This window comes from Eptatretus burgeri, chromosome 6 (genome assembly GCF_056783735.1).
Source record: "Eptatretus burgeri isolate ZD-2024b chromosome 6, Ebu_testis_v1, whole genome shotgun sequence".
Taxonomy (NCBI): Eukaryota; Metazoa; Chordata; class Myxini; order Myxiniformes; family Myxinidae; genus Eptatretus; species Eptatretus burgeri.
The window spans coordinates 54,471,714-54,499,096 of NC_140966.1; the positions used below are offsets into that span (position 1 = coordinate 54,471,714).

The window sequence follows — 27,383 nt, forward strand, 5'->3', positions numbered from 1 at the left end:
GATGCTGCTATCTTGTCTGTACCTGTTTGTCGCGAGGATGTTGAAATCACAGAGAGATTCACTTACCTTGGCAGTGATATTCATGTCGCTGCTGGCTGTGAGCCAGAGGTCAATGGTTGTCTGGGTCAGGCCTGGTGAGTCATGCATTCACTGGATCATGGGGTGTGGTGCTGCCGGTACCTGTGCAGGATGACAAAATTCTGAGTCTTCAGGTCCTTGGTGCTTCGTCTTGCTCAGCGGATGTGAGACTTGAACTCTGACCAGGGATCTGAGATGGCAACTCAATTCCTTTTGGTACCAGGTCTCTTTGGAGCATCTATGGCTATCGCTGGTCAGACTTTGTGTCCAACGAGCGGTTGCTGAGACTCAAATGAGATTTGCTACCTGCATAGTCCGTGAGCTTCAGCTGTGGCTGTATGGACATGTGGCTCGTTTTCTTGATGATGATCCTGCTCACCAGATTCTCTCAGTGAGGGAGCCTCATGAATGGAGGAGGCCAATGGGCCGACCACATGCCTTGTGGTTACAGCAGTTTGATCAGCATCTGAAGGAGAACGGGATGGGCCAGGCATCTGCCTGGGGGATGGCCAGACAGAGGCCCCTGGAGTACTGGTCGAAAGTGGATGCAGCGACGCGCTGCTCTGGCACATGCTCCCATATCTGACCTGACATCATCTCTAAGTTTATAGAAAACAAAATGATGCCTTCAAAGAAAAGAACACCTTCCCTACAGTCAAACATGAAGGAGATTCAGTGATGTTTTGGGGTTGCTGTGCTGCCTCTAGCACTGGGTGCCTTGAATGTGTGCATGGCATCATGAAATCAGGAGATTACCAAGGCATTTTGGAATGCAATGTTCAACCCAGTGTCAGAAAGCTGGGTCTCCGTCAAAGGTCATGGGTCTTTCTGTCGGAAAATGACCCCAAACACACTTCAAAAAACACCCAGGAATGGTTCAAGACAAAACGCTAGACTGTTCTGAAGTGGCCAGCAATGAGTTCAAACCTAAATCCCATTGAACACCTGTGGTGAGATCTGAAAACAGCAGTTGAGAGAAGGCAGTAAGGCACCCTTCAAACTGGGAGAACTGGAACAGTTTTTACAAGAAGAGTGGGCCAAACTGCCAGTGGAGAGGTGTAGGAAGCTCATTCATGGCTGTAGGATGTTGACTGCAGTTATTTTGTCTGAAGGTTGTGATACCAAATATTAAGTACAGGGTATCAATAATTTTGTCAATGCCATTTTTTTTTCTGATTTAAAAGGTTATATTAATTTATGAATCAAAAACAAAAGTTCTGTAATATTAACAGTGAAATAAAGAATTGTGGAGACCAAATACTTTTGTCAATTTCAACTTATTTTTAGAGAAAATTGTGAGTTATTTGAAAAAAGTGCAAGGGTGCCAATATTTTTTGGCCACAACTGTATATATTTCAAAATACAGTTTAAACATAAAGGTTCCTCCTTTGCAAAAAAGAATCCCACCAAATTAAGGTACAATGATGCAAATCTGCTGCCATGGTTGACGTGTGTACACAGGGCCGGATGAAACATTTGTGGGCCTGGAGCCAAGCAAATTTGTGGGCCACCATTTGGGTATCGATTGTAAAAGACAGATCGACACAGTTGTCTTTAACACAGCACACAGCTGTTTCGAAGTTTTTATTTTATTTTTATTTTTACAATATCTACAAGTTTTTTTTGTTGCAGATGGAGGTGAATGCCACTAGGGTACCAGCAATGGCAGCCCTATGGGGCAAAAGAACATCGGAGTATTAATGACACTCATCGACGGGAGTCGAAGGCACATTTACTTCATTCAAAGTTGAAGCAGAAGCCCTGTAACAGAAGTAGCTGCTGATATGAAGCAGTTATGCTTCATTTTCATCCTTATTTGCTTTATGCCTGCATTTCTGAATGGCGCTCAAATGTTTTTTTCATCATTTGTGTTACCAATTATCCAGTTGTCCTCTAAGCTAACTACAACTCTCCAGCTCTGCGTGTGTGGTACTCAAACTGGAACGTCTGCCATTAACAGTGCGGACTGCAGTGACATCACATACCAAGAAATGGTAGTTTGTGATTTTTTTCAATTTAAATACGTCTGTTTTTTTCCAAGTAACATGAAATTACATACATATTCTTTGTTGAAACGTATCGAGTTGAGTACACTTTGGCGCCAAGGAGACATTGGTGCCATTGTCAACCTGGCAATGTGTGTACAGAATAGTGAGACATATTTATAATACGTGCTATTTGTAACATCATTTTCCTTTTGCTTTGTGGGGATTTGCATTATGGGTTCAACTTGAAATAATTTTGAAAGCAAGCAAGTGAATTTAAAAAGAGAGAAAAGCAACATGAGTGAGGCCTTGTCTGCTTGACAGGATGTGTGTGCTGACACAGAAAGTGCACTTAGTTCCTGCATAGCTGTCGATTCAGCCTCGCGACATAGTAACGGGTATGCAAGGACAAATAAAACACATCTGTGTAACTGTCAAGCTTCTGTCATTATGCAAATATCTGCCGTGTGCACGTGTCAGGACAGCTCAGGATGAACAATAAACCAAAAATAAATGAAAAGGCAGGGGTAAACACTGGTGGAAACTGGAAGGTTGGGGAACTCGGAATGGAAAAGAAATTCTCGAATAAGGTCATGGCTCATAACACAAAATATGAATAAAGAAAATGGGAATAGAGGAAAGGAAGAGGCAGCAAAAATGGGTTTTAGAAAACCTTCACAAAGCCTCGTCTATAATGAACATTTAAGGTAGAAAATCTCCACCATGTAATATCTACCCCACATACCTATTTGTGATGCCTTATACCTTCACCAACCTTGTTTATCTGTATCTCCTGCCTGTTCACCAATATATCTCCTGCCTGTTCACCACCACTCCTTTTGCACCAAGTTAACTTTCCCCTATCCCACCTTAGCCCCATGCCATAATTAAGCTCTTCCATGAGGCAACACATCAAAAGAAAAGAATGCTTTGTAGAAAGTAAAGACACAAAAATGGAGTACATTTGAGTGAAAATGGTGGAAGGTTGTTCCATGATCTTAAATCAAAGTAACATGTCACAAAGGCAGGTGCAGCTTTGCATCCTCAGATCCACCTAAAAGTTGTCCTCACAGTGACACAGCTACTATTACCAAAGATAATAAACTTAACTAACCATTGATCGAGCTGATGGGAGTCTCCAGCAGCCCCCACACTTCAGACAAAGAACTCCCACCTCCATCAGAGGAGAGCAGTGCTGAAGAGGGACTTGGGACATGTTTGGAACAAGTGGGCTAGGAAAAAGGGAAGGAAGAGGAAAGGTTCAAGCAAAATGTACGGGTGGATACAGTTGGATGTTAGCTACACTTACAAAGTGCGACCTTGAGAAATTCTGTTAGCAACAGGACATTGCAGCAATAATTTCAGCCGCTCAAGAACCGAGGACTGTACCTGCATTGGTTTTTGAGATGGCATGCAGAAGTCAGGTTCTGCATTTTCATCCTCATCAGAGTCTGACAGAGGCAAGCAACATTTAACCCTTTAACTATGATGGAAAAAAAAACAAAAAACAAACACAAATGCAGGACAATTATTGGTGGCACAAAGCTGTCAATATTCCTCTTAAAGTTCTTACGCATACAGTATTTTCATGAAAATAACCCGCCCCCAGTATATCCCACCACCTTGGAAATTTTCAGGCACACATAACCCACACACGGGTATACCCCATAAGCCAGGGGTGTGTTCAGTTGCCAAGTTTGTTGTAAAGGGCTCGCCAAGTGGCTTAAGCAATCAGGCAAGCACTCCACTAGAAAGCGGTGAGAAGGAACGGCTGGCTTGGCAAGTGCGAGCTAGTTTCCTGGTAACTGAATACACCCCAGCTTTCCTCTTACATGACAGGGAGACACGCGATCTCCATATTTCCAGCAGCCGACATGGGTTTGTTGTCAAGGGCCAACAAACGGCTCTTTTCCAATACAACTGCGGTAAACAACCAATTGTTATTAAAATGAATATCTTGAGAAAGAGTTGTAATAATTGAAGTTTACTATACTGATGTGTTAAAAACCAGAATGGTTTGCGGTATCGATGTGACCGGAAACCATGCTGCTCATCCATCAGAAATGTATAAATACCCTGCACGCTATTGAATTTTACATCATTCCACAAAATTGTCCATTCCATTACAAGTCCCTGCCGTACAATGTCTGCTGTCAGTACAAGAAAGATAAAACGTAAAAGTTTCACAGCCAAGTTCAAGCTGAAAGTTGACGAAAAAGTTGGTTGATTTCTGGTGAAGTAGAGGACGAGAGAAATGACGATATGGATTGCGGCAGACCTGGGGGTGTGTTCAGTTTCCAAGCAGATAGTTAGCACTTGCCAAGCCAGCTGTTCCTTATCAACAGTTTCAAATGGAGTGCTTGCTTGAGTGCTTAAGCCACTCGGTGAGCACTCTACAAGAAACTTGGTAAATGAACACAGCTCTACACAACTTGCTGATTCCGAACTGCTTCAGCTGTGTCACAGCGACACAGAAGACGATGACTTTGTGGGCTTTGCACTCGATGACTTACCGGTACCTTAAATATCTTTGGAATTAGATATAAGTGTGCAGGTAAAATATGCGAAAGAACTGTAATTAAAGATATTACAATTACACTTACAAATAATAATAATGCCTCTTTTTGTATCTCATTGATATATAATTTAACTTTGCCCCCTGTTGGCTGTATCACATGGCGTTAGGTGAAATACCATATAATCCGCACACGAGTAATTTGATTCACGTGTAATCTGCATTTGGGCACCAAAGAAAGTAAACATGAAAACAAAAATGGGACACCTAAACATGTAACAATACTTTGAATTAAGGACAATTTTTCAGTCTTCAATTTTCATGGATGACGTACAATTCTGCATTAGCAAAGCTTTATGTACAAAATATACGGTTTGCATATGGTGTAGACAAGTCTGTCGCAGAATGACACTGCGACATCAGAATCTTCCTTTGGTAATGTCATACCCATAATGCCGTGCTGTGCCAGGTGGGCCCGCAGGCGATTTCCAGCATTGATGAGCCTCATTTGCTCAGACATGAGCCCCTCTATCTTCCTTGAGGCACCACGTAATAGACCTTGTAAATGCTGCACTTCCTCGGCCCCATTTCTGGCCACAACTGCCACAGGTTCTTCAGACCTATTCATTGGCCCGAGTGGAAGTTGGGGTATATATGAACTGGGAAATGCAGTATTATGGGTGTTACGATTACTTGGGAGACTTGGCAGGATTTCTAAATGTGTAGCCTAAAGAGAGAGTGAGAAAGAGAGGAAATTAAAAAAAAACATCAACATGGTAATAAAGTATTCTCAAAACATTCACCGCTCACATTTTTTGTTGCATATTCAAGCCCCTATAGGTATTCCACATTTGCAACATAATAATTTTTATTATATAACACTGGGCAACAAAAAATAACTTTTCTGCTGCTACGAAGGGAAATGCAGGTGTTCTTGGCTATATCTGGTCCGCTGATTTCAAATCTGTAGTTATAATTTATCCAGCACGTCAGGTTTTCAAAATATGTACATGTATTTATGATACCCAGCATGCTATATTAGATACTTTATTATTGCAGATCGCCACGTTGTACATATAACATCAGTGCTTCGTCATTACTTTCACATCATATTTAGATTACAATGATTGAGCTCCGTGTATAATGTGTAGTATACAAACCAAGAACAGAACCAAGTTGCAGAAAAAGAAGTTAATAAAACATTAGAACATGGTAATCTTAGGAAGGGTGTAAACTTGATCAGGAAATCTACCTAATTGTGAGTGATTCAGAAACAACACTTCAAGTTTACACTCTTCCTTTCAATGTAGTCAGCGTAGGCACTGATCAGACGTGTTCAGAAGTGTGTGAGACACTTGCTCTTGCGCTTGTGTGTGTGGAATTGGTCTCCCGTTGTAGGAACCAGCAGTAATCACCCATCATGGTTGGGTTTAACCGGCCTTGATACCGAGTTTCCATGACCGAAATGTCTTGGTGGAACCTTTCGCCATGCTCATCGCTTAGCTCACCCAGATTAGGTGGGATGAAATCAAGATGAGAATGCAAGAAGTGCATTTTAAGAGACATCCTACAGTCCATTCACTAATAGGCCTTTATTATGTTGTCCACTAATTCAGTATACTGTTCAGCTCGATGGTTTCCAAGAAAGTTCTGCACAACCAACACAAATGCTTCCCATGCTGCAAATTCAAGTGGGTTCAGTTTATTTTTGAACTCGGGATCACACATCACACAAAAGGCAACATCCAAAATCCTACCTGTTCAGCAAGGCGAGTCAGAACCTCAATGAGGCGATCTAACTGATGATCTGGCCTCACTGCTGCACTTATCTCGCCATCCATTCTCAAGCACTTCTCACCAGTGTCTAAAGTTGTAAAATAAATAAAAAACAAGAGATAATAAAAAAGATTAATTGCATTTAAAAAAAAGACAAAATCAGTTTGGATGTTCAAGGTACATTTGGAAGTCTTCTTTTTAAGAAAAGTGCATTTATGGAAAGATAAATATTTTTGACTTGCTATCGCAAGGGTGCATTGCATTGTGATGGTGATAAAGAATATAAAGGTTGCTGTGATGCTTTTATGTGGAATTTAAAAAATATTTATACAAAAGAGAAATGGAACTTCTGTTAATTGAAAGAACAAAATACAATTAGCAACCAAATGCAATACGCTCTCCTCCAGCGAGGGTAATGATTATAAATATCATCTGAACAAAGAAGGATCACAAATCGTTTGATCAGTTCCACACCCATCCATTTCCCAGGGTAATAATTAAAAAAATTATTTTGTTGGACAAACAATATTACGAGTGGCCTACAGGTCGGTCCCATTATTATCCTTTAGGCAATATAAGCATTTTTCTTTAAAAGGAGCAAGGCTCATGGAAAAACAAGGTATAACTAAGGGTGCAACAAACATAAAGGGCATGAATGATCATGAAAGAGGAGTGAGAGGAGGGGGGAAAAAACCCATTAAAACTCGCAAGTAAAATGGTTGAGTTAGGAAAAGTTGATGGAGATAATAAAGAGCATGGGTCAGAATTGGGAATGTGAAGAGATGGTAGTGCACTGCTTGCTTGAAGTCTAGGAGGGAAGAATGACGGAACAGCCTCTGGAAGGTGGTTCCAAAGAAGGCAGAAGAGAGGAATAAAAGAGTTGAGGTGTGCAGTCAGCCTGGAGTTTTGCAGTTTAACCAGAAAAAGGTCAGTTTCTGTACATATTTATTTGTGTATCCAAGGTCGAGGTTCGTGGAAGAGTGAGAACACTGAATGGATCAGGGATGCAACAGAACAAAAGGAACAGTACAAAGAGGGGGGAAGCACCAACAGCATGGGGGAGTGGGGGGATACACAAAGGATAAATTAAAGGAAGACTTGGCCAAATAAGGGAAGTGGGGAGGAAAGAGGGGTGGAGGAGGATGCAATGGGTGGATAAGAGGGATACAGAAGCAGACTCAGGAAGGAAAAACAGGAAATTTGAAAGGAGGTGGGCTTGGAAGCGGCAGGGTTAACAGAGAAAAGATCATAGTTTTAGATGGGGGGGTGGGTGATCTGAGATGGTGGTGAACAGCTGTCTTGAAGACCTGGAGGGAAGAATGATATTGAAGTAAGGAAACGATCATGGTTATTGAAAGAATGTGTGCATATTGGAGTTTCTGGAAAGAGTCGGAGGAGGGAGAGAGCAGAGTGAGCAATGTTGGAGAATAGACGGTAGAAAACAGACACCATTGAGCTGCCTGAGATGTGAGACCAACAGACCTTGTGCTTCGGCCTCATCATGGGAGATTCTAAAAATTTTGAGAGCTTCAGATTCCACAGAATCCAAGAGAGACAGATGTCATCCTGGATTGCCAATCCATAGCAGACATCAGTACTCCATTGAGCTCTGGCTAAAAGCCTTGTTGACTGCGAGTAGCTCTGATTTTCCAAGGAAAGACTGATCGAGAGATGAATGTTCAGTCTGCAGCTTGGTTTAAAGACCAGCGTTGCTATGTGGTTGGCCCAGAAAAGTTATGGATGATGGTGAGGTCTAGAGGTTTGAGACACAACCCCTTCCAGTGGGGATGACGAAGGAATTCAAAGATATGTGGGTTAGTTTGAGGATCATGCCAGAATGATAGGATGAGACTGATTCTCCAGGATTGAAGGACATGTTATATTTATCAGACCAGTGTATAATGAGAGAGAGAGAGAGACAGAGAGAGACAGAGAGAGACAGAGAGAGACAGAGAGAGACAGAGAGAGACAGAGAGAGACAGAGAGAGACAGAGAGAGAGACAGAGAGAGACAGAGAGAGACAGAGAGAGAGACAGAGAGACAGAGAGACAGAGAGAGAGACAGAGAGAGACAGAGAGAGACAGAGAGAGACAGAGAGAGACAGAGAGAGACAGAGAGAGACAGAGAGAGACAGAGAGACAGAGAGACAGAGAGAGACAGAGAGAGACAGAGAGAGACAGAGAGAGACAGAGAGAGACAGAGAGACAGAGAGACAGAGAGACAGAGAGACAGAGAGACAGAGAGACAGAGAGACAGAGAGACAGAGAGACAGAGAGAGACAGAGAGAGAGAGAGAGAGAGAGAGAGAGAGAGAGAGAGAGAGAGAGATAATATATATATATATATATATATATATATATATATATATATATATATATATATATATATATATATATATATATATATATATATATATATACGGATTAGTAGATTACCTACATCAGTAGATCCACAACTTCAGTTGTGTCCAGGCAGTCAGGTAGCCCATCAATGCAACATCACTAGTCAGACTCTACTTGCTGGAGGATTTAATATGTTGTTATGGATCCGGGGTTCGAGTTCAACCATAAGGGGAAGCACTCGGGATCCTCCAAAACAACCGGTCCTGAAGCCGCCGGGCACAGATAACTCCGCACACCGGCAGGTTGCTCAGCAACCACAAGTGCCGATTGGGACCACCAATCCTGGAAGTTCCCACTATTTCACGTGTTACCGTTTTCCGGTGGATTGACAGTATCAAGGGGGGTCTTGTGCCCTCAATGAGTACTCGAGTTAACTTACCGTTTCAGGTGCAGCCAAGCGGAGCTGTCAAGTACGAACTGGCCAATAAGAGCAAATTAGTCGGGCACAATTTCCTGGCTAACCTGTGTGTGGGCTACGCTGGACCAATGGAGGAAAAGACAGAATGAGCTGGGTACATTTATAACAAGCAGGTTTATTTCTTATTAAGGTGAAGAAAAGGCATGTGGCACAATAATAAAAGGCTTTATGACAAGCAATAAGCACAGCAGGGGAAAGCGAGGATTTATGGGGTGCAGCAAAAGAAATGCAAGTGCTTACAAAAGAGGACACAGTGCAGAGCTGACTCAATACAAAAAACGTACACATTATTAACTTTACACAAACACGACAGGCGCCATCACACCCCCCCCCCCCCCCGAGGAAATTAGAATAGCAAGAAAGGGACAGAGCTCAGGGTGATTGCGTCCTCTAGAATAACTGGCGTGGCCGACGGACCAGCGCAAACTGTCGCTTAGGAGGGGGGAGGAAGGAATAAAATTGGGGGTGTCTAAGGTACATGAGTGGGGAGGTGCAAATGAGGTGAAAGTGGGGAGCAGAGAAGGGAAATTGAGAAGAGGTGCATATCTGTAGGTTGCTCTTTTAGATCTTGTGCATTTACAGCAAATGAGACAGAAGATAAGAGACAGAACGTGTGAGAGGAAAGCTTACAACGGCATGTGAGAAGGTCTGTAAATGTAAATGCTAATGGTCTATGATCAGTCTGGCGTTCTACCCACTCATCTAAACAGCGCTCCGCTTCACCGACTCCGTTTCACCTTCTCGTGCCATCAATCAAGCCAGAAACCTCTTCTCGCTCAGCACCCAGCAGCTCAGCATCTAGCTCTGACTCTCAACCAGCCTCTTGCTGCTCAATCACTTTTTAACTCTTTTCTCAGTGATTTTACAGGGTGCTTTATAAACGACTGGCAAGGGAGGAGCCCAACGTTGGATCAGGACGATGGATAGCTGTTTTCCATCGCTCCCATTGGTGCACAGATGCCTTCCCAAGAAGTAGCCCCGTTCCTGTGAGGCTCCGAAACCGAAAATGGTGTCATTCGCCTATGAACTGTACCACGCGACGAAGCTCCAGATTAACAGAGTGCGAGTTTCTGGGAGCCCTTTCTGGCCATAAACGTGTGCTGGGTACCAAATGGGGGTTGTAATTTAGCAAAGAGCCAGGGCTAGTCAGACAACATTGAACGGATTCCAGCGCATACTTGCACTTCAAGCTACATGCCAATATGTTCTGAACACAAGTTTCCACCATGGTTGGTAGCATCTATGGTTCAAAGGACAGTGGTTGGACAAATATCCTCCCGATGTCCTGACAAATATCCCGATATCTGGCATGCTGACTGTGGTTGACACATTTATAGCGGTTGTGGTGAGGTGGTTGAAGCGTTGTGACATTTGCAGTGAGGTGGTTGAAGCACTTGGAGTGATTGTGGTGAGGTGGTTGAAGCATTTGTAGCAGTTGTGATGAAGGTGAGTGTAGGTTATTGTGGGGATTTTTAGGAAGGCGTTGTGGTGGTCATATGAAGGTTTTAGTGTTGTGGTTCCAGTATGGAGAAGGTTGAAGCGAATTGTCCATTGGGGAATAGCACGTGGTTTCAACAGAGTTTTGGCAGCATACGCTGATGAAGCTTTCTGTTAATGTGCGTGCATGCTTGCATTAAGGAGAGGTCGTGTGTGCAAAGTAAAGTAAACAAAATAGATAAAGGAATTAAAGACCTAACTAAAAACCCTTCACAACGCACCTTGTCCCATGTACCCACTAGATATGAGGGAAGGGCTAACTAGAACGAATACTAATGGAATAACTGCCTGGGGACCATTATATGTTGTATGAATTTGCCTTGAGGAGCGACGGTTTCACAGAACTGCAACACTATTATCACATAGTTACAACTCCTATCACACATTCCGTTATATGATGCATTAAATCATGCACATTTTACCTTAAATATAACACACACACACACACACACACACACACACACACACACACACACACACACACACACACACACACACACACACACACACACACACACACACACACACACACACACATTCACTCTAACTGTGCATTATCCTGTTACCTAATTATGAATGAGGGAGTGAAAATAATTTGTGATTGATTATTATGTTTTCGGAAAACCTCCAGCTTAACCCACAGCAAAAAAGTAAAATCTTTGCAGTCTCAGAAAAACAAACAAAACAGTATTAAAGTTAGTCCTTGTTTTCAATGTTACAAAACCCCAAATAATTCCTCTGAGACCCAAATGCTCAATCACGCACAGGGACAAGCCCAGTGAACAGACACCATCCCAAGCTGTCTCATGAATCTTACTTGAGATCTGTGTTTGTTCAGCAATGGTATGGAGAGAATTTCCCTGACCCAGCTTCTTGTGTAACACTTCCATCTCTGTACGCATGGCAGTAATGACACCACGCAGAGTTGCATTTTGTTTTTGTAGAGATTCCAGCTCATTCCTGGCCTGTTGCCATTGAGAAGAGCAAAGAGATAATGAAATAATGGAGGGACAAATTGATTAGTAAAAAAGAAAATGATAATCAATGGTTCTAGCTTTTGTATTAGCAACACATAATTCTTCTTCTTGGCAAGGTTATGTATGAGTATTATCTATCGTAAAACAAAATCATTCATTCTTGTGCACACATTTGAAGTCCTCCATCAGCTTATTGCCTCCCCACCAATGTTTGTTCTTGGTTTTGTTCTTGCCTGCACCCATCTATCCATATGAGAAGGGCTGGCAGGATGGCCTAGAGGTATGCACATTCACCTCTAAGTTTTCCAGTCTGGGTTTGAATCTCGGCCGAGCTATAAATTGCCATCCCAGTGTTTCACAGGCACGGTGATTCATCAATTTGTGTGCCGTCACTTGGATGGACGATAAACTGGGTGTTCTGTCTGCTGGCATTAGTTGATGGACGTTAAAGATCCCATGGTGTCCTTCACGAAGTGTAGGCGAGCTATCATCAGCACCATGAACAAATTCCAAATTCCTGCCCTACCAGCAGAGGGCATTGCACCAGCAGCACAGCCGCACCCTAAACCAATGATTATACAAAAGACGAGCCCACAGTCTTGTGCTGCATACGAAAGAAGAAGAAGATCCATATTAGAGTACTGTACCTCATCTTGTCGATGCTTTCCTTTCCCCTTTGCTGTGTGCAACACTTGGGTCTTGTACCTGATTCATCAGACTGCATGTCAGTTTAACTTTGTTGGGGATGGTGAAAGAGACACGAAGCAAGAAAAAACAAACTTGTGAAATACAATATTGCAGTAAAAGAATTTCTCACAAGTTGTTCTTGTATCTGAAAAAAAAACACAGAAGATAAATATTGACGATCTCAGGTTGCTGAGCACCACTTACTGTTCCAACTCCAATTGTGCTGCAGAGAGCTGCAAGGCCAACCCATCAGCCTTTTGAACCGCTGTGTCTCGCTCTGCAGCAACACTAGCAACATCACGTGCCTGCCACATGCCACGCTCATTGCAACCCACTCGCAGCACTGCTTCGACTTGGCGCAACCTGGGGAAAAGGTGAGTGGTTCATGCGATGGCAGCCCCATTAATGAAGGAGTAAGGCTTTTAGTTTAAGGGATTGAATTGGTAATTTTCCTTGCATGAAATAACTTTTTAAAATACTCTTGTTATGACTACACAAAATAATTGCATAAAAGTAAAGAAAGTAAATAAATGCAGTAAAAAAAAAAAGAAAGAAAAAAAAGCAGAAGCAAAATTTAAAATGAATAAAAAAAAACAAACAAACACTGGGGATTAAAATATTAAATTTTAAATTGGGGACAAAAATATAAATCAAATAATGTAACAAAAGCCACAATGCATTCACCAATGGCACCAACAGGAATTCACAAACTTGGTGAGACTGTGTTCAACAGATGTCACAATGCGAATGATATTTGATGGCAAAACCAAGAGCAGCTCCAAAAAAGCAAATAGCAGAGGTGACAGGCACGGCATGTCCATTGGACGGCTCGTGTTCCTGCACAGATGTTTTCTTTTGACGTGAAGTGATGACAACATTATCACCATCACTCGGAGTGCAGAATTATTATTATTTTTTTTCGCAAGGAACATGAAAAGAAAAAGGGAGGGAGGGAGGAGGAGATTTTTCCATTGTATGTACTGTATTTATCTATTATAGCCAACAAACTACACCTGACTTGAATCCTCCATCTGAGAGAAAATGGAAGAAATGGGCATCGAGCACCATGTATCATGCTACAACCAAAATGCTTCAGCTCACCATCATGACACGTTCAGAGTGGACACCAACTGTTTTTAATTTGCTTATTCATTGTAATTGTTTGCTCCTCTGTTAGCCTTGTTTTTAAAAGCAACAACAATAATAAACAATCAAATAATAATCCACACTTCTCCTATTGTATGCCTACCTCTCCAATTCAGTGTTCCTCTCAGCCAGCTCCTCAGTGTACCTTTCTTTCTTTTTCTGCAACTCTTCCCTCACGTACTCAAGCTGCTGCTGTAACTCTCTGTTCTGACTATATAGCGTCTGTTCCTTCTCAGTGAATGCTTCCCGTAAGCGAGTCATTGTTGCTTCACGTTCTCTCGCCAGCCCATCTGCCTCTGCAAGCCTCCACAACACAAAGTTAAATAAATAACAAAAGTGTGAACAGAAAATAGCAACACAAGATCAAGTCCAAATTTTTTTTTTGAAAAAAGTGAACGGTTGAGATATTTACTCCACAAATCTCACATCATTTGTATGACTTTCTATGCTTTGCCAAACTTTTGTGTTATGTTTTGGAGTTACCCCAAATTCAATGCCTCTTTTTAAAGGAGTTCTACATAACTGCATCCTCCGTATATATTAAATGCTAGGCAACTTATTCATGTGGTAAAATGATTGCATGTTCTACGATATATATATATATATATATATATATATATATATATATATATATATATATATATATATATATATATATATATATATATATATGTCTGAATATAAGTTTCTTTTAAAGTATATTTTTTAACAGATGGTAATGTATACATAAATCAATCAATCAACGTTGTATTGGTCGTGGAGACAGTAAAGTGTGTATAAAGAAATAAATAATTCAAGTTGGAATGCAGATAGTAGAATGGTAAAAGGTATATAAATAACGAAACAAGAAAGATTGCATGCAAAGCACAATATCTGCAATATCCAAATAAAAAAAGTAGTTGCCATGGAAACAACAATTTGGTAATTTCGAAAATTTGACCTATCAAGTGTTTTGCATGAGTGAATGTTATGCACAACAAATTTGGCTCATAAATTTTCCAACTACAGCTTAATGTTTTGGATGGCCTTGACCTTTGACCTTTTGAACTGAACAATCGGCTTCGGTGACCCAATATGCAAACCCTGTTCAAATTTCAAGTCAAGCGGATGAAAATTGATGATTTTATGTGAACTTGACCTTTTCACTTCAAAAACAATAGGCTACGAGGATTTGATTTGTGAACAATTTAGTGACTCATTATGAAAATTCTGCACAAATTTTTGGTCAATAAGAAGAAAACTGACAATTGTGTGACCATGATCTTTTGATCTCGAAATAAATAGGCTTCAGTCACCCAATATGCAAACCCTGTTCAAATTTCAATTTAATCGGATGAAAATTGACGATTGTATGCGACCTTAATTTTTGACCTCAAAAACAATAGGCTTCTCGATATTGCCTAGCTCCACCAAGTGGTTGAGTTTTATGAAGACCAGTGTGGAATTGCGATCTGTCAGCGATTGACATACACACAGACAGAACAACATACCACACCAACCAATATACAATACTGTACTTGAAAATCTTCAATTTCGCAAGTACCAAACATACAGAACAATAGACCAGACCAACAAACATACTTCTGAATCTTCGATTTTGCAAATAATATTTGAAGGTGGTATGTATCGGTAGTAGAATGGTAAAAAGTTTATAAATCAATAAATAATTCTAAGTTCAGTATTTGTCATGGTGATGGTAAAGTAAGCCTGGTGTTGGCTTAATGGTTAGAGTGGTGGGCTTGGGATCTGAGGATCCTGAGTTCAAATCCCCCTTAGCTGTTGAATTAATAGCAGGTGGGGTTGACTCTGCCTGTCATCCTTCTGAGATCGGCAAAATGAGTATCAGCTTGCTGGTATCCTGTGTCGGAGTGGCGACCTGTCCAGGGTTGTGCCCAATAGCCAACTTTGCTTTGGCAGCACCAACGCTCTGTTCAGAGTATGGTCCCAATTGATGGATGGATGGCAACGTGTATGTAAATAAATATTGCTTCTCAAAAGCATATACACTCCTGATATACTCTTCCAGAACAAAAATTGTTAAAAATCGCCAAGATTCCAAATCGACTCCGATCCCAAAATCATTTGGCGTATCTCATGCCCAGATATCATTGCATACACGCGCCAAATGTGAAAGAAATGTGGCAAGTAATTTTTTAGAGTAGGCTCTGAAAGGACACACGGACAGATGGATCTAAAATATAATCCCCTAGCCGAGTTTATGGCTACAAAATAACTGCAAGCATAATATAGTAGGCCCATCAGAAACGAGCAAGTTTCTTATGCATGTATTTGTGAAAATATGTCAGCAATGGTTTAGCATATGGTCAAAAAAGAGAAAACATTATTCAATACCAGCACAAAACTTCAGCCTTGCAATTGGATGAACTACAACAAAGCCTACAATACACAATTACAAACATCGCAGTGAAGAGGAAAACCCCTTTGCCTCATATAGAGCACAATGTGTGACTGCTTAACTGTTTCAGAATAATTTTTCCATCAAAGTGCAAATGTTCCTCAAGTTATCCCATTATACACACTACAAATTAAAGTTTACATTACGTTTGTTGACACTCTCACTGTAATTGAAAATTTTACACTCCAGAATACTTTCGCAAAAGTTAGATGTGTGCCATACGCAAACCGATTTTCACATTCTTCCATATCGAGGTCGGCAGATCTATTAATCCCCGGTCGTCACTTAATTGTTTTGTTCAAACACGAGGATGAATGATGCTGAAAGAGTTCTGTGGCTGGAATCTTCAGGGTCACATTAATCTTTTCAATGGAAACCTGACCGTTCTTCCTGCTCGGACAGAGCCTTAATTACTGATGTAATGTTTTGATGGGATACTCTGCCTTCTAAAATTATCCATATAAATATAAATTCCTTTGATTGGATTTGGATCCAAAAATCTTATAATTCTAAAGCAAAGGTTACAGGAGCTCAAGAGTCTTTATTCTTGACTTATGAATTTATCATTTTTCATGTAAGCTCAAGTTATGTTTATATTTTATTCTTAGGAGTGAGGCTCATGGAAGAGCAAGGTAAAACTGACAGTGGCACAAGCATCCAGGGAAATGACGAATATGAAAAGAGGAGAGGGAGGAGAGGTGAAAACACTGAAAACAGCAAGTAACATGGTTGAGTCCAGAAAGGTATTGGGGGTAATAAATATTGCTCCGTCTAAGTGGGAAGGGGAATCCATAGATAGAATGTGCTAAGAATTGTATGGACCGTGTATTCGAGGAGGTTAGATTTACTGCTGTATTTGGAATCTGTCAGAGATAAGTCGTATGTAATATATGTACTGAGGGGGCAGTGACCATCCTTTATAGAGCAGACTAGAGTAAGGTTGCATTATGTAAAACCTCCTGTACAGGAGAGACCACGTGAAAGAAGTGCCATAAGGCATTTAAATGGACAAAAACAGAGTTGTTTGGTGAGAAGAATGCATGCCACGGTAGTGACGTGAGAGCTGTGGAGCTCTGGTTGAGGGTAGAACACAAATGAGGGGCTTCTCCACAGGGCGGGAAGGCCCAAAATATGGCGCTGTCCACATGCAGTGGGTGGCTAATCGTAGGACTAGCCTGCAATTGATTTATGTGACCTTGATCGCGAATCTTCAATTTCGCAATCAATTTTACAAGGAACCAAACAAAGGCTTGGTGATTCATCGGAGCGATGAATCGTTGCTGGAAGGCCATCCCAAGGGGCTAAAGAGACGCATACACACATGCACATGCCAGTTATATCCAGAAGACATCTCGGCTCTCTCCAATTCATTGCTCCGGATGGAAGGACCACCAAGAGACGCGGATGCCATCTCCCCACCATTATGCCAACCTCTCCTCTCCCACCACGAACCGTACTTTGCCCTGTGCCACACCAACCTGCATGATCACCGTCGTCCTGGACCAAGACCAGTTCATGCCCACATAAGTCCTTGCCTGCTCTGTTCCCTTTTCGTAGTCTGAATCTGGGATTGTCGGTGCCATTAGCACGGTTATTTCTCTTGTAGATAAGATAGTGTTTTCTCCCCTTTCATCCTTGACTGCGTTTGTCTCGTGCCAGATCTGTTCCGTTTATTTGTTTATTTATCACCATGTCCATCCTTATCTCCCTATACATTTCATATACACCTTCAGGACAGTGTTAAAGGTGACATGTAGAAACATGTCAATGAACTGCAATACAATTGCCAGAGTACTTTCAATGGGAAACAGTTCGGTCCACAATCGTTTGGCAGACTTTTCTGTATTACAAACTTCACACTATGTCAGGTAAAGAACAGGAAAATCTCCTGGACATCTCACTCAGCTGATTGTAGAATCAAGATGGAGTAAAAACTGTGAAAAAACAAACAGGTGCATCAATCACATTAATGGTGAGTACTATCATTATCAAGCCTTTATCTAACTTGGACAGATGTAATTAAGTGCACATTGAAACTAAAATGAAACGATTCTACTATACCGTCATATATATATATATATATATATATATATATATATATATATATATATATATATATATATTGTTATGGCTGTGGAAATTCGCATAGCACCATATAGGTTCTTAGATTAGTTATGCCGATAAGTCTGTGTTTAGATAGATTTCCCCACTGTTGTCTAAAGGGAATTTATTCGTGTCACCTGGGCTGTGATCTTTGAGGTAGCCGTTTTTCTTTTACTATCGTTACTTTGGACCAACCACAATGCCAACAACCAACCACATTCTCCACCACGCCAACCACCAAACACCTTCTCCACCACCAACCACCTTCTCCACCACCAACCACTTTCTCCACTACGCCAACCACCAACCACCTTCTCCACTACGCCAACCACCCACCACCCTCTCCGTAACCGCCTTCACAACAACATCTCCTCACTATCCCCTAATCCACATCACCTCGAACAACATCGCCTCACCTTCATCTCCGAAGCGACGCCATCTTTGCGCCAGCCACGGCGAGTCCGCTTCGAACGGCATCGCTGCAGGCAGACGCGGGAGTTTGCTCGCCGCGCAAGTCGGTGATCTCGCGCACGTCCGCTCGCCGTGCAAGTCGGTGATCTCGCGCATGTCTGCTCTGTGCAAGCTTCGCCTCGGAATTCGGATCAAGAGAGCGAGAGGGGCGGAGCCAGCGGGGGGGGGGGGGTCAGAGATCAGAGGTGGGAGTGCGAAGGTCAAACCTCGTCTCTCGGGCCCTATAAAAGGCCGAGCGGAACGCCAAGCGCAGTCAGTCGGTGGAGTGTCTGTCGGGGTTCGGAGAGCCTTGAGCCTGGAGCCTGAAGCCTGCAATCGGTGGAGAAGCTGAGGAGAGCGGAGGAGACGTGAGCTGGGGGCACGGCCAAGCCTGCTGTGCCGCGTGAAGCTGCGTGCTCGTGTGCAGGACGTGGGGAGAGCCGGAGAGAGCTCGCCAACCAGGACCGAACGATCTGAGGTGATCGGGCTTCAGAACAGTCCGAGCATCGCTGAGGGACGGACGGGTTCTTAAAGAGAGCATCAACTCAAAAAGAGCAAAGACCCGTTCATTCCTCTCAGGCGTTGCCGGCTGGGGCCCGAATCACCGGGCCGCATCCAAGTCGCGGTTACGCTAGCTGCCGTGGGGACGGAACGTCGCGGGACGCCCCAGCGAGGACAAGGTAACCTGCGTGGCCTCTTGGAGCTCCTTTGGTCCTCAAAGCTCCATGTCATAAAAACCCCTTGTCTTTGAGGGGGTTTTTCCTTGCTTTTCTTAGTATGAAAGTTGTGGCGCCGAGTCCGTTAAGTAGAACTGTGAATAAGTGTGTAAGGAATAAATAAACGGTCGTAGTCCTTTTGCATTGTTTTTGTTGGCTGTATAATTGCGTATGTGCATGCTTGTATACATGCCTGCATGAATACCTGACTGCATACGTGTGTGAATAAATGTGCTTGTTTGAATGTTGACCTGTTCGTCGCGTCATTTTCCCTCCATTGAACTGCCGTATTGCATTTTGGAATAATAGCGGGCTTTTTAATAGCCGATAATAGAATCGGGTCCAGCGAGGCCTCGCGATAATACCCCGCTCGGTTATCCTAAAACGGAGCGAGCTGCTTAAGTGGCTCGTGTCCAAGCAGGCCTCGCTGAGGTATAATCTCTCGGTAATCTACCCGCGCGAATAATTAGGTAAATCGATTATTTGGTGATCGGACCCTGTAGCGCGGGTAGAGTGCGGACAAGGTTGTGGTGTGCTTGGAGCACACCCGTGAATGGTTTTCGGCGTTATTCCGGAATGTTGTGACTGGATTGCTCGTCCGGTGGGCGTACGGCCACGATTCGGCTAAAAGCGGCTGTCCGCACGCCGGCGGGCGGGAAATCGTAACAATATATATATATATATATATATATATATATATATATATATATATATATATATGCATGTATATATATATATATATATATATATGCATGTATATATATTATATATATATATATATATGCATGTATATATATATATATATATAGATATGTATGTATATAGATATGTATGTATATATATTATATATATATATATATATGTATGTATATATATTATATATATATATATATATGTATATATATTATATATATATATATATATATATATATGTATATATACATACATACATATATATATATATATATATATATATATATATATATATATATATATATATATATATATATATATATGTTTATCATGTAATATATTGTTGATGTGTATTATGATAGCACAGATGCTGTTTGGGGTATGTGGACAGTTCATTGGTCTGAAAAAGAAGTATGTAAAAAGTGACAGTTTTGGAACCACTGGCATTAAGGTTGCACACACACTTGCCTCTTCGATGTCTGGTCTGGTTTGATTATTTATACAACTATAAAACTATTGGATTTGTTGTTTTTCAGGCAGGGTGTTGGATCATAAAGTGTGCCATCGATCGGATGGGTGGAAAACTGGGAGCCGTCTGCTAGCATTATCCTGTAGGTGTTAAAGATCCCATGGCGTCTTTTGACAAAGAGTTGGAGAGTCATTGCAACACTCTGTCCAAATTCACGATGTGACTGATGGCTAGGTAGGCAATGTCAAACCACCCATCTAATCCTTGCCATGAAGCTGCTTGGTAAGCAGCGACACTCTGGCAACAAAGTATGGACACAAGTTAGGGATGAATTCTATCAAGTCAGGCAGTCTCAGGTGAGAGTCTTGGATGACTCATACTCAAACCTTTATGAAGATAAATCGATATGATGTTTGGGTCATCAACCTCGTGAAAAAAGTTTGCATTTTATACTTTAACTGTTTAAAGCTAGAAAAAGCATGCATGTCAGCAAGAAAAAGCAGTACCATGTTTTTAACACATGGTCATTGTATTGAAGCTTTTACAATCGGAACATAAATGCTCACACCAATCAGTACACTATCCTACCAAAATCATGAGACTATAATATTCCTAATGCACAACAATCCTTGATGTATGGACATTTGATATCTTTAAGAACCCCAATGTCTCCCACCCAATTGCAGCCTGGACCTCATCGGGTGGAGGTGATATCCTTCATTTTTTTGATATTTTTCGGTCAACGTTGTAAATCCCGTGATTGATTTAACCGCTCTTCCCATGGACCCTGCCATTAGGCTTGAACAATACGTACCTGGACCTTGTCACTCCACAAAACATGTTTCCATATTTAGAAAAGAATTGCCTCAATATTTGTATTCACGAGATGCTCCATACCAACCGAAATTTGTGCACACCTTCAAACACTCAACCACGAGGCAGTGGTGACACTGTTGCATATCTGGACAACTTGAATCAAAGTAACTATAATACTTTATATCACTAATTATCTGTGATCTTAAAATACCTCAAAAAGCACTCATTGTGAGGAAGGGTGCAATTTCACTCTTAGTATACCTCCGCTGCAGGGTCTCATGCTCTGTCCTTCTGGTGACATCATACTCATGAAGCTGCTCAAGTTCCTGTGTCCTGCCACACAAATAAATTCAGTAAAATGTAGACATAAGCACTCCAAAACTGATGAACATTGAAAGCTCAAGAGCTCTAAAAAGTCTGTAACTCAACAAGTTCATTGCTTCAAAATCAGCAAGCGGAGATAAAAGGATGCACAATTGTTGAGACATTTTGAAATTTTCACCTTCAACAAAATAAAATACATTGCTCTATTCCTGTTCATCAGAAACTCCGTCACAAGCTTAACCCAATGTTTTTTTTTGAACAGTGATCTAAAAGGCTCGTGGAAGAACATGTACACATTAAATCAAATGCAGGACAGACACGCATGAGTGGACATCAATGCAATTTAACATGAACCACAAGGAAATTAGTAAACAATGGATAAAAATATGTGGTAAATGGGGATTTCAACCAAAGTTTCTAATATCACGAGCCAAGGGTTCACATGAGAATGCAATAGACCAACCCGCTTCTTCACCGATTCCAATCTCACCTTGACTGCCATAGTACTCTCATGCTTTCTATCTCCCAGACACCATCTCGCACCCTCCCCTCAAGCTCACGAGCTCGTTCTTCTGCCTTCTGCAGGGCCACAGCTTGTCTCTTGCTTGCTGCTTGTAAATTCCCCACTATTATGCTCAACTTCTTGGCCTGACAACACAGTTTAAGAAGATCTTGTACAATGACACAATTTAATAAACTCAATGATAATGATGCCAAAGGCCATGCAGACATTATGCCGGAAGCTCTGGTTTTCGCTTTGATACTCGGCAGAGACGTATCATTTTAATAACCGCTGTTGTTGAGCAGTGTCAGAAAGGGCCGATGCAAATGCAATGTGAGGATTCTGGTTATCCCACCATATAAAAGGTTCCATCGCATTTCCTTTTATGAGTTTGAGAAATGGCATAATAAATCTTTCAAAATTGGAGGGGAGGGGGCGGGGGTTAGAAAAACGATTGCATGTGTTTAAAGGATTTCAAAAAGAAACCCAATTATTGTTACAAATGAAAACCTTTGAAAAATTGTAGAATAATTGGTATACAAGTTTATGATAAACCATGCTCAATATCATAATTTCTACAAATTTTAATGTTTCATATATTGTGCATCCCAACTGATGAGCTTTGAATGACGAATGTAATGTCGATAAATAAAATGTTATGTTTTTAATAGTTTTGAAAAAGATGCGGAAGATGAAAGAAAAATATGTGAACAATGGTGAGGCAGAGATGAAGCCGATGAAACTGATTATAATCGTTTATATACCATGAATAAAAAACATTTGTTTTTAATGCAAAAGGATGTCGGGATGGTATGCCAAAAGGTAGAGTATGCAAACAAGGTAGGGATGGTCACAATAACTTATCATGTGAAACTAACCCAAGCATCTTTCTTTGAACAATGATTGTTGCCTGTCCATCCCTGCAACCATTTGCAACAACAGTGTATGTTGATCGTTTCCATGCATGTATTTGGACAAGTGAAATATTAAACCATTAATATGCACACACATATGTCTGCCAATTTTAAAGTTCAATAAATGAATTGCACATTATTGGCTATTCCAAAAAATATACAAATTTTTTTTTTTGGGATACCTTCTCGAGGCTCGTATGAGAGCGAACACACAATGCACAGCGAGGGGGGCATGAGACAAGAGGGGCGGGAGTGGGAAGGACAAAACAGTGGGAAACAGAGACATTAGGAGATCTGTGGAAGGGAGAGGGATGGGACGGGGAACACGGGGTATACAAGATGGACACCACAGGGACTTTAAGGAAAGAAAGCAGGGAATTTGAAGGAGGTGGGTTTGGGGTGGATTAACGGGGGTAGAAAAGATCGAGGATTTGGATGGAGGACGATAAGAGGTGGTGGTGGACAGCTGTTTTGAAGGCCTGGAGGGAAGAATGGGATTGAACAGAGTGAGGGAGTTTATTCCAAAGGTGGGAAAAAAGAGGAATGAAAGAGTGAAAGAGTGAAGGTGAGCAGTGATTGTTGATTTTGGTAGTTTTACCAGAAGGGGATTGTTGGCAGACCTTGAGCGCCCTGCGGAAATATGGTGGGGTCAAATCACAGACACAGCAGGGGGGGGCGAGACCAGAGAGGAGATGGTAGAAGACAGAAAGACCACTGACCTGTCTGCAGTGAGAGAGTGAGAGGCCCAAAGACTCAGCCTCATCGCGGGAGATGCCAATGGTTCGAAATGCTTTGGTTTCCACAGTGTGAAGCCGAGAAAGGTGGGAGGCAGGAGCACCAGCCCAGAGGGGAGAGCAGTACTCCATCAGGCTGCGGATGAAAGCTTTGTATGTGGTCAGGAGCTCAGGTGGGCCGAGGAAGGACTTTTCACGACGGAGGATTCCCAGTTGGCGTATTTAAGGATTGGATTAATTTAAAGGATTGCTGTAAATTATCTTAATTTCACAATATCCTATATTTATATTGTAAACCTCAAAACATAGTAGTTCTTACACCTAAGGTAAGAACCATAATTTGTAAGCGATTGAAAGGTTTTCCGTCTGCCAAGATCAGCAGGTGGCACCGTTCTTCCTTAAGGTTTCAATCCTTTGAACTCAGAACCTCTCCAAACCAGAGATCCACAACCTCAGTCATGGATCCACATCAGTAGATTACCCACGTCAATAGATCCACACGTACCTTGTATGCCTTTGCCATGCTGCCCCACCCATTACCATGTTTCCCCCCCCCCCAAGGACCATTTGCTGTTGTGGCAGACAACATTGGAAGTTTTCAACGAATAGGCATGGCAATGTGGTTGCCACTGGAATCACCTTCATATCTGGCTTACTTTTTGAGATATTGACAAAAATATGTCCCAGATGGCAACAGTTTTGAAGTCCAAGATGGCAGCCATGAAAATTTTCAAATCGAATGGAAACATTGGTTTTTGGATTCAGAACTACTCAAACTTTTCAAAAATATAAATTGTTACAAATCTCCACAAAATCAGTCCGAACATTAAAATCTGGATATATGGAACCTGACTTTGTGCTCGGAACATTTAACACAGCACTGTTATGAAACAACAGAAATGGCTGGATCTTGTGGTTATCCGCCACGATTGAGAGAGGATGCCATACCCACGATTAAGCGGAAGAAACAGCCGTCACTTGAAACTGTAATACCATCTCTACCCAGGTTACAACACATGTACACGGGTGATTTGAATGATTAAGCGGAAGAAACAGCCATCGCTCGAAACTGTAACACAGGGGTCTCCAACCTTTTTGGGCGGTGGGCCACAAAACCAAAGTGGTGAGGGGCGGAGGGCCGCACCCAAAAGAAGGACGCTAAATTCCGAAAAAAAATAAAAATATATAATTAATATGCGGAAATTTAAACAAAAATTAGTGCTGAATATATTTTTCTTGCCAACGAATATGATAAATGAATAATCGTGTTGAAAACACGTGTCGAATATGAATCAAAATCATAATAAAAATTACGGAACGCTTTGATCATATAACCCTGACAAATTGGCCTGATATATATTGACCCTGGCAAATTGGCAGTATCGCGGGCCGCATTGTAATGTAAACTTAATATGGCACTGCGGGCCGCATAAATCCATCTTTAAGGGCCGTAGGTTGTAGAACGATCTCGCGGTGGAGACCGACCATTGCCACTCCTATGCCACGGTAAATATATATATATATATATATATATATATATATATATATATATATATATATATATATATATATATATATATATATATATATATATATATATATATATATATATATATATATATGTTACCGTGGCTGGAATTATAGATAGACTAGTACGCGCCCGTACGTGCATGGCCGTACGTGCGTGGCTGTACATGCAAAAATAACAAAAAAAACTTTCGAACCGCGTGCCAGAAACAAACACACAGGCCGTTCCTTCGCTCTCGCGTGCCCGTACATGTGTGGCCGTATGTGCGTGGCCGTACGTGCAAACCACAAAAAAAAAAAAAACTTTCAAACAACCACACAGGCCGTTCCTTCACTCTCGTAAACGACGACTGGATTGGGACATTGTGTTTATCTATAAATGCGCATAAGAAATCAAGAAATTAATAGAATACAGTAAGTCATCACTATCCGGAAGTGGTGCGTGCCGTAACGGAATGTTCACATGCATTCCACGAATTATCGCTTGCATTGAAGTAACAACTGCTGTGATACTTACACACACAGAGTTAATTAAAATCCAAATTAAAATCAAGTTTACCTCCCTGTCTTTGCTTGCCATGACATTCGCTGCCATTGACCATTGCCACTCCTACGCCACGGTAACTAAATGGCGCCCTTTCCCTATCGGCCACGCCTACGCAGCAACGTGTCTTGTCATTGGTTTGGTAAATAAATAGCCATAACTTGGGAAGCACTTGTCTGATTAATATCAAACCTTGAAAAGGCACATCCACAGGTCCCCAGCAATATACCTGGCAAGTTTCAATTAGATCGGACCAGTGGTTGTCGAGAAACAGCGTTCACACACACACACACACACACACACACACACACACACACACACACACACACACACACACACACACACACACACACACACACACACACACACACACACACACACACACACACACACACACACTGCTGGAATTATCGATAGATGAATGAAACAACTGTTTCCATTGCCCAGCAGTTACCACAAGAGCACCTGAAAATAATTATTATCAACATAAATTTCTACAAATCAAATGAACCACCACCGAGGCTCCATTGTTATCAATTTTTTTCCGATATCGATATACTGGTGGGGTTACACCGGAATATCGACATTATTAAAAATGAATAAATAAATTAATAAATTAATAAATGATTTTTTTTAATGTAGATTCCAAAAACACGCAAGGGTCCAATGGCCCGTTACGTATTCATAAGACGTACACATCATTGACACACGGTAATTTTTCAAAGTATTCCCACACGGGAATCCCCCCCCCCCCTTTGAGGAGAACGGTTATCTTACTTCCAAATTCAACTTGTATTAAAAATGTATCATGAGTACTGAGGACTTCGTGAGTTACTTTTTGGAAGTTAAAGGGTGAGGGACCTGCGATGGATAGGGAGCTTGAGTTAAAGAAGGGTTGAAAGATGGACAAAAGTGGGAGAGTCAAGACTTGGGGGACCGGGGACATTACTCAAGGAATGAAACACGCCAAACTTAACACCATTTCCCTCCCCCATCCCTCTAAACAATGGGTGGGAACTGGAAGTCTATTCTACATGCAGAGTGAAGATGTATCTTATTCTGGGAACGGGAACTAGTTCATAGTTCATAGTGGTATCGCTTCCGTATCGGTATCGCTTCCGTACGTCACTGACTCAGCACAGGGTTTCCAAAGCACACCCGATTCATATGAATAACCAATTGGGAATTGCTTTAAAACTAGCCACGAGGGCAAATAAAAACGCGATTGCTTGTACGGAGCTGATGAGTTCGGATGCTGAAGGTTAAAATACTTACTTCCTGGTAAGTCTTGAGGTTATACATTTCACTGTTCCTATTCCATGTTTAGCTGAGATGCCGAGAGCATCAAAGCTTTATAAATCATGAATGGTGTTTAATGATTGTAAACACCTTTCTTCAATTTGTTGGTTATATACAGGGTTTTTTTTCATATCGATATTTTTTTTCGGTATACCGGTATATCGATATGGAAAATTATATCGATATAACCAGTATATCGATATATCGCTGGACTCTATCACCACCTATTTATAGCAGAGAGAAAGTATGTATGTGTTCTCTACTCCTCCAAGATGTTTTGACCTTGGATGCTAAATTACTTTCAGTCACCCATTCATCATCCCACCACAATACCCACCACCAACCCACACCCTCCCCCCACAATACCCAGCAACATCACACTCCCCCTCCTCCACC

At 41.6% G+C, this 27,383-nt stretch overlaps 1 protein-coding gene across 1 annotated transcript in view; it reads right to left on the bottom strand.

Annotated features, from left to right (window-relative positions):
* CCDC57 (coiled-coil domain containing 57) overlaps positions 1-27,383 on the bottom strand; it is a 125,871-nt gene that overhangs the window by 49,359 nt on the left and 49,129 nt on the right. Inside the window, exons 8-17 of the mRNA XM_085887051.1 lie at positions 21,958-22,115; positions 21,405-21,476; positions 13,584-13,784; positions 12,539-12,697; positions 12,295-12,352; positions 11,488-11,635; positions 6,336-6,442; positions 5,026-5,305; positions 3,453-3,514; positions 3,178-3,295 (exon numbers count right to left, since the gene is read on the bottom strand). Coding sequence (XP_085743177.1) covers positions 3,178-3,295; positions 3,453-3,514; positions 5,026-5,305; positions 6,336-6,442; positions 11,488-11,635; positions 12,295-12,352; positions 12,539-12,697; positions 13,584-13,784; positions 21,405-21,476; positions 21,958-22,115 — 1,363 coding nt within the window. The remainder of the gene's footprint in view (positions 1-3,177; positions 3,296-3,452; positions 3,515-5,025; positions 5,306-6,335; positions 6,443-11,487; positions 11,636-12,294; positions 12,353-12,538; positions 12,698-13,583; positions 13,785-21,404; positions 21,477-21,957; positions 22,116-27,383) is intronic.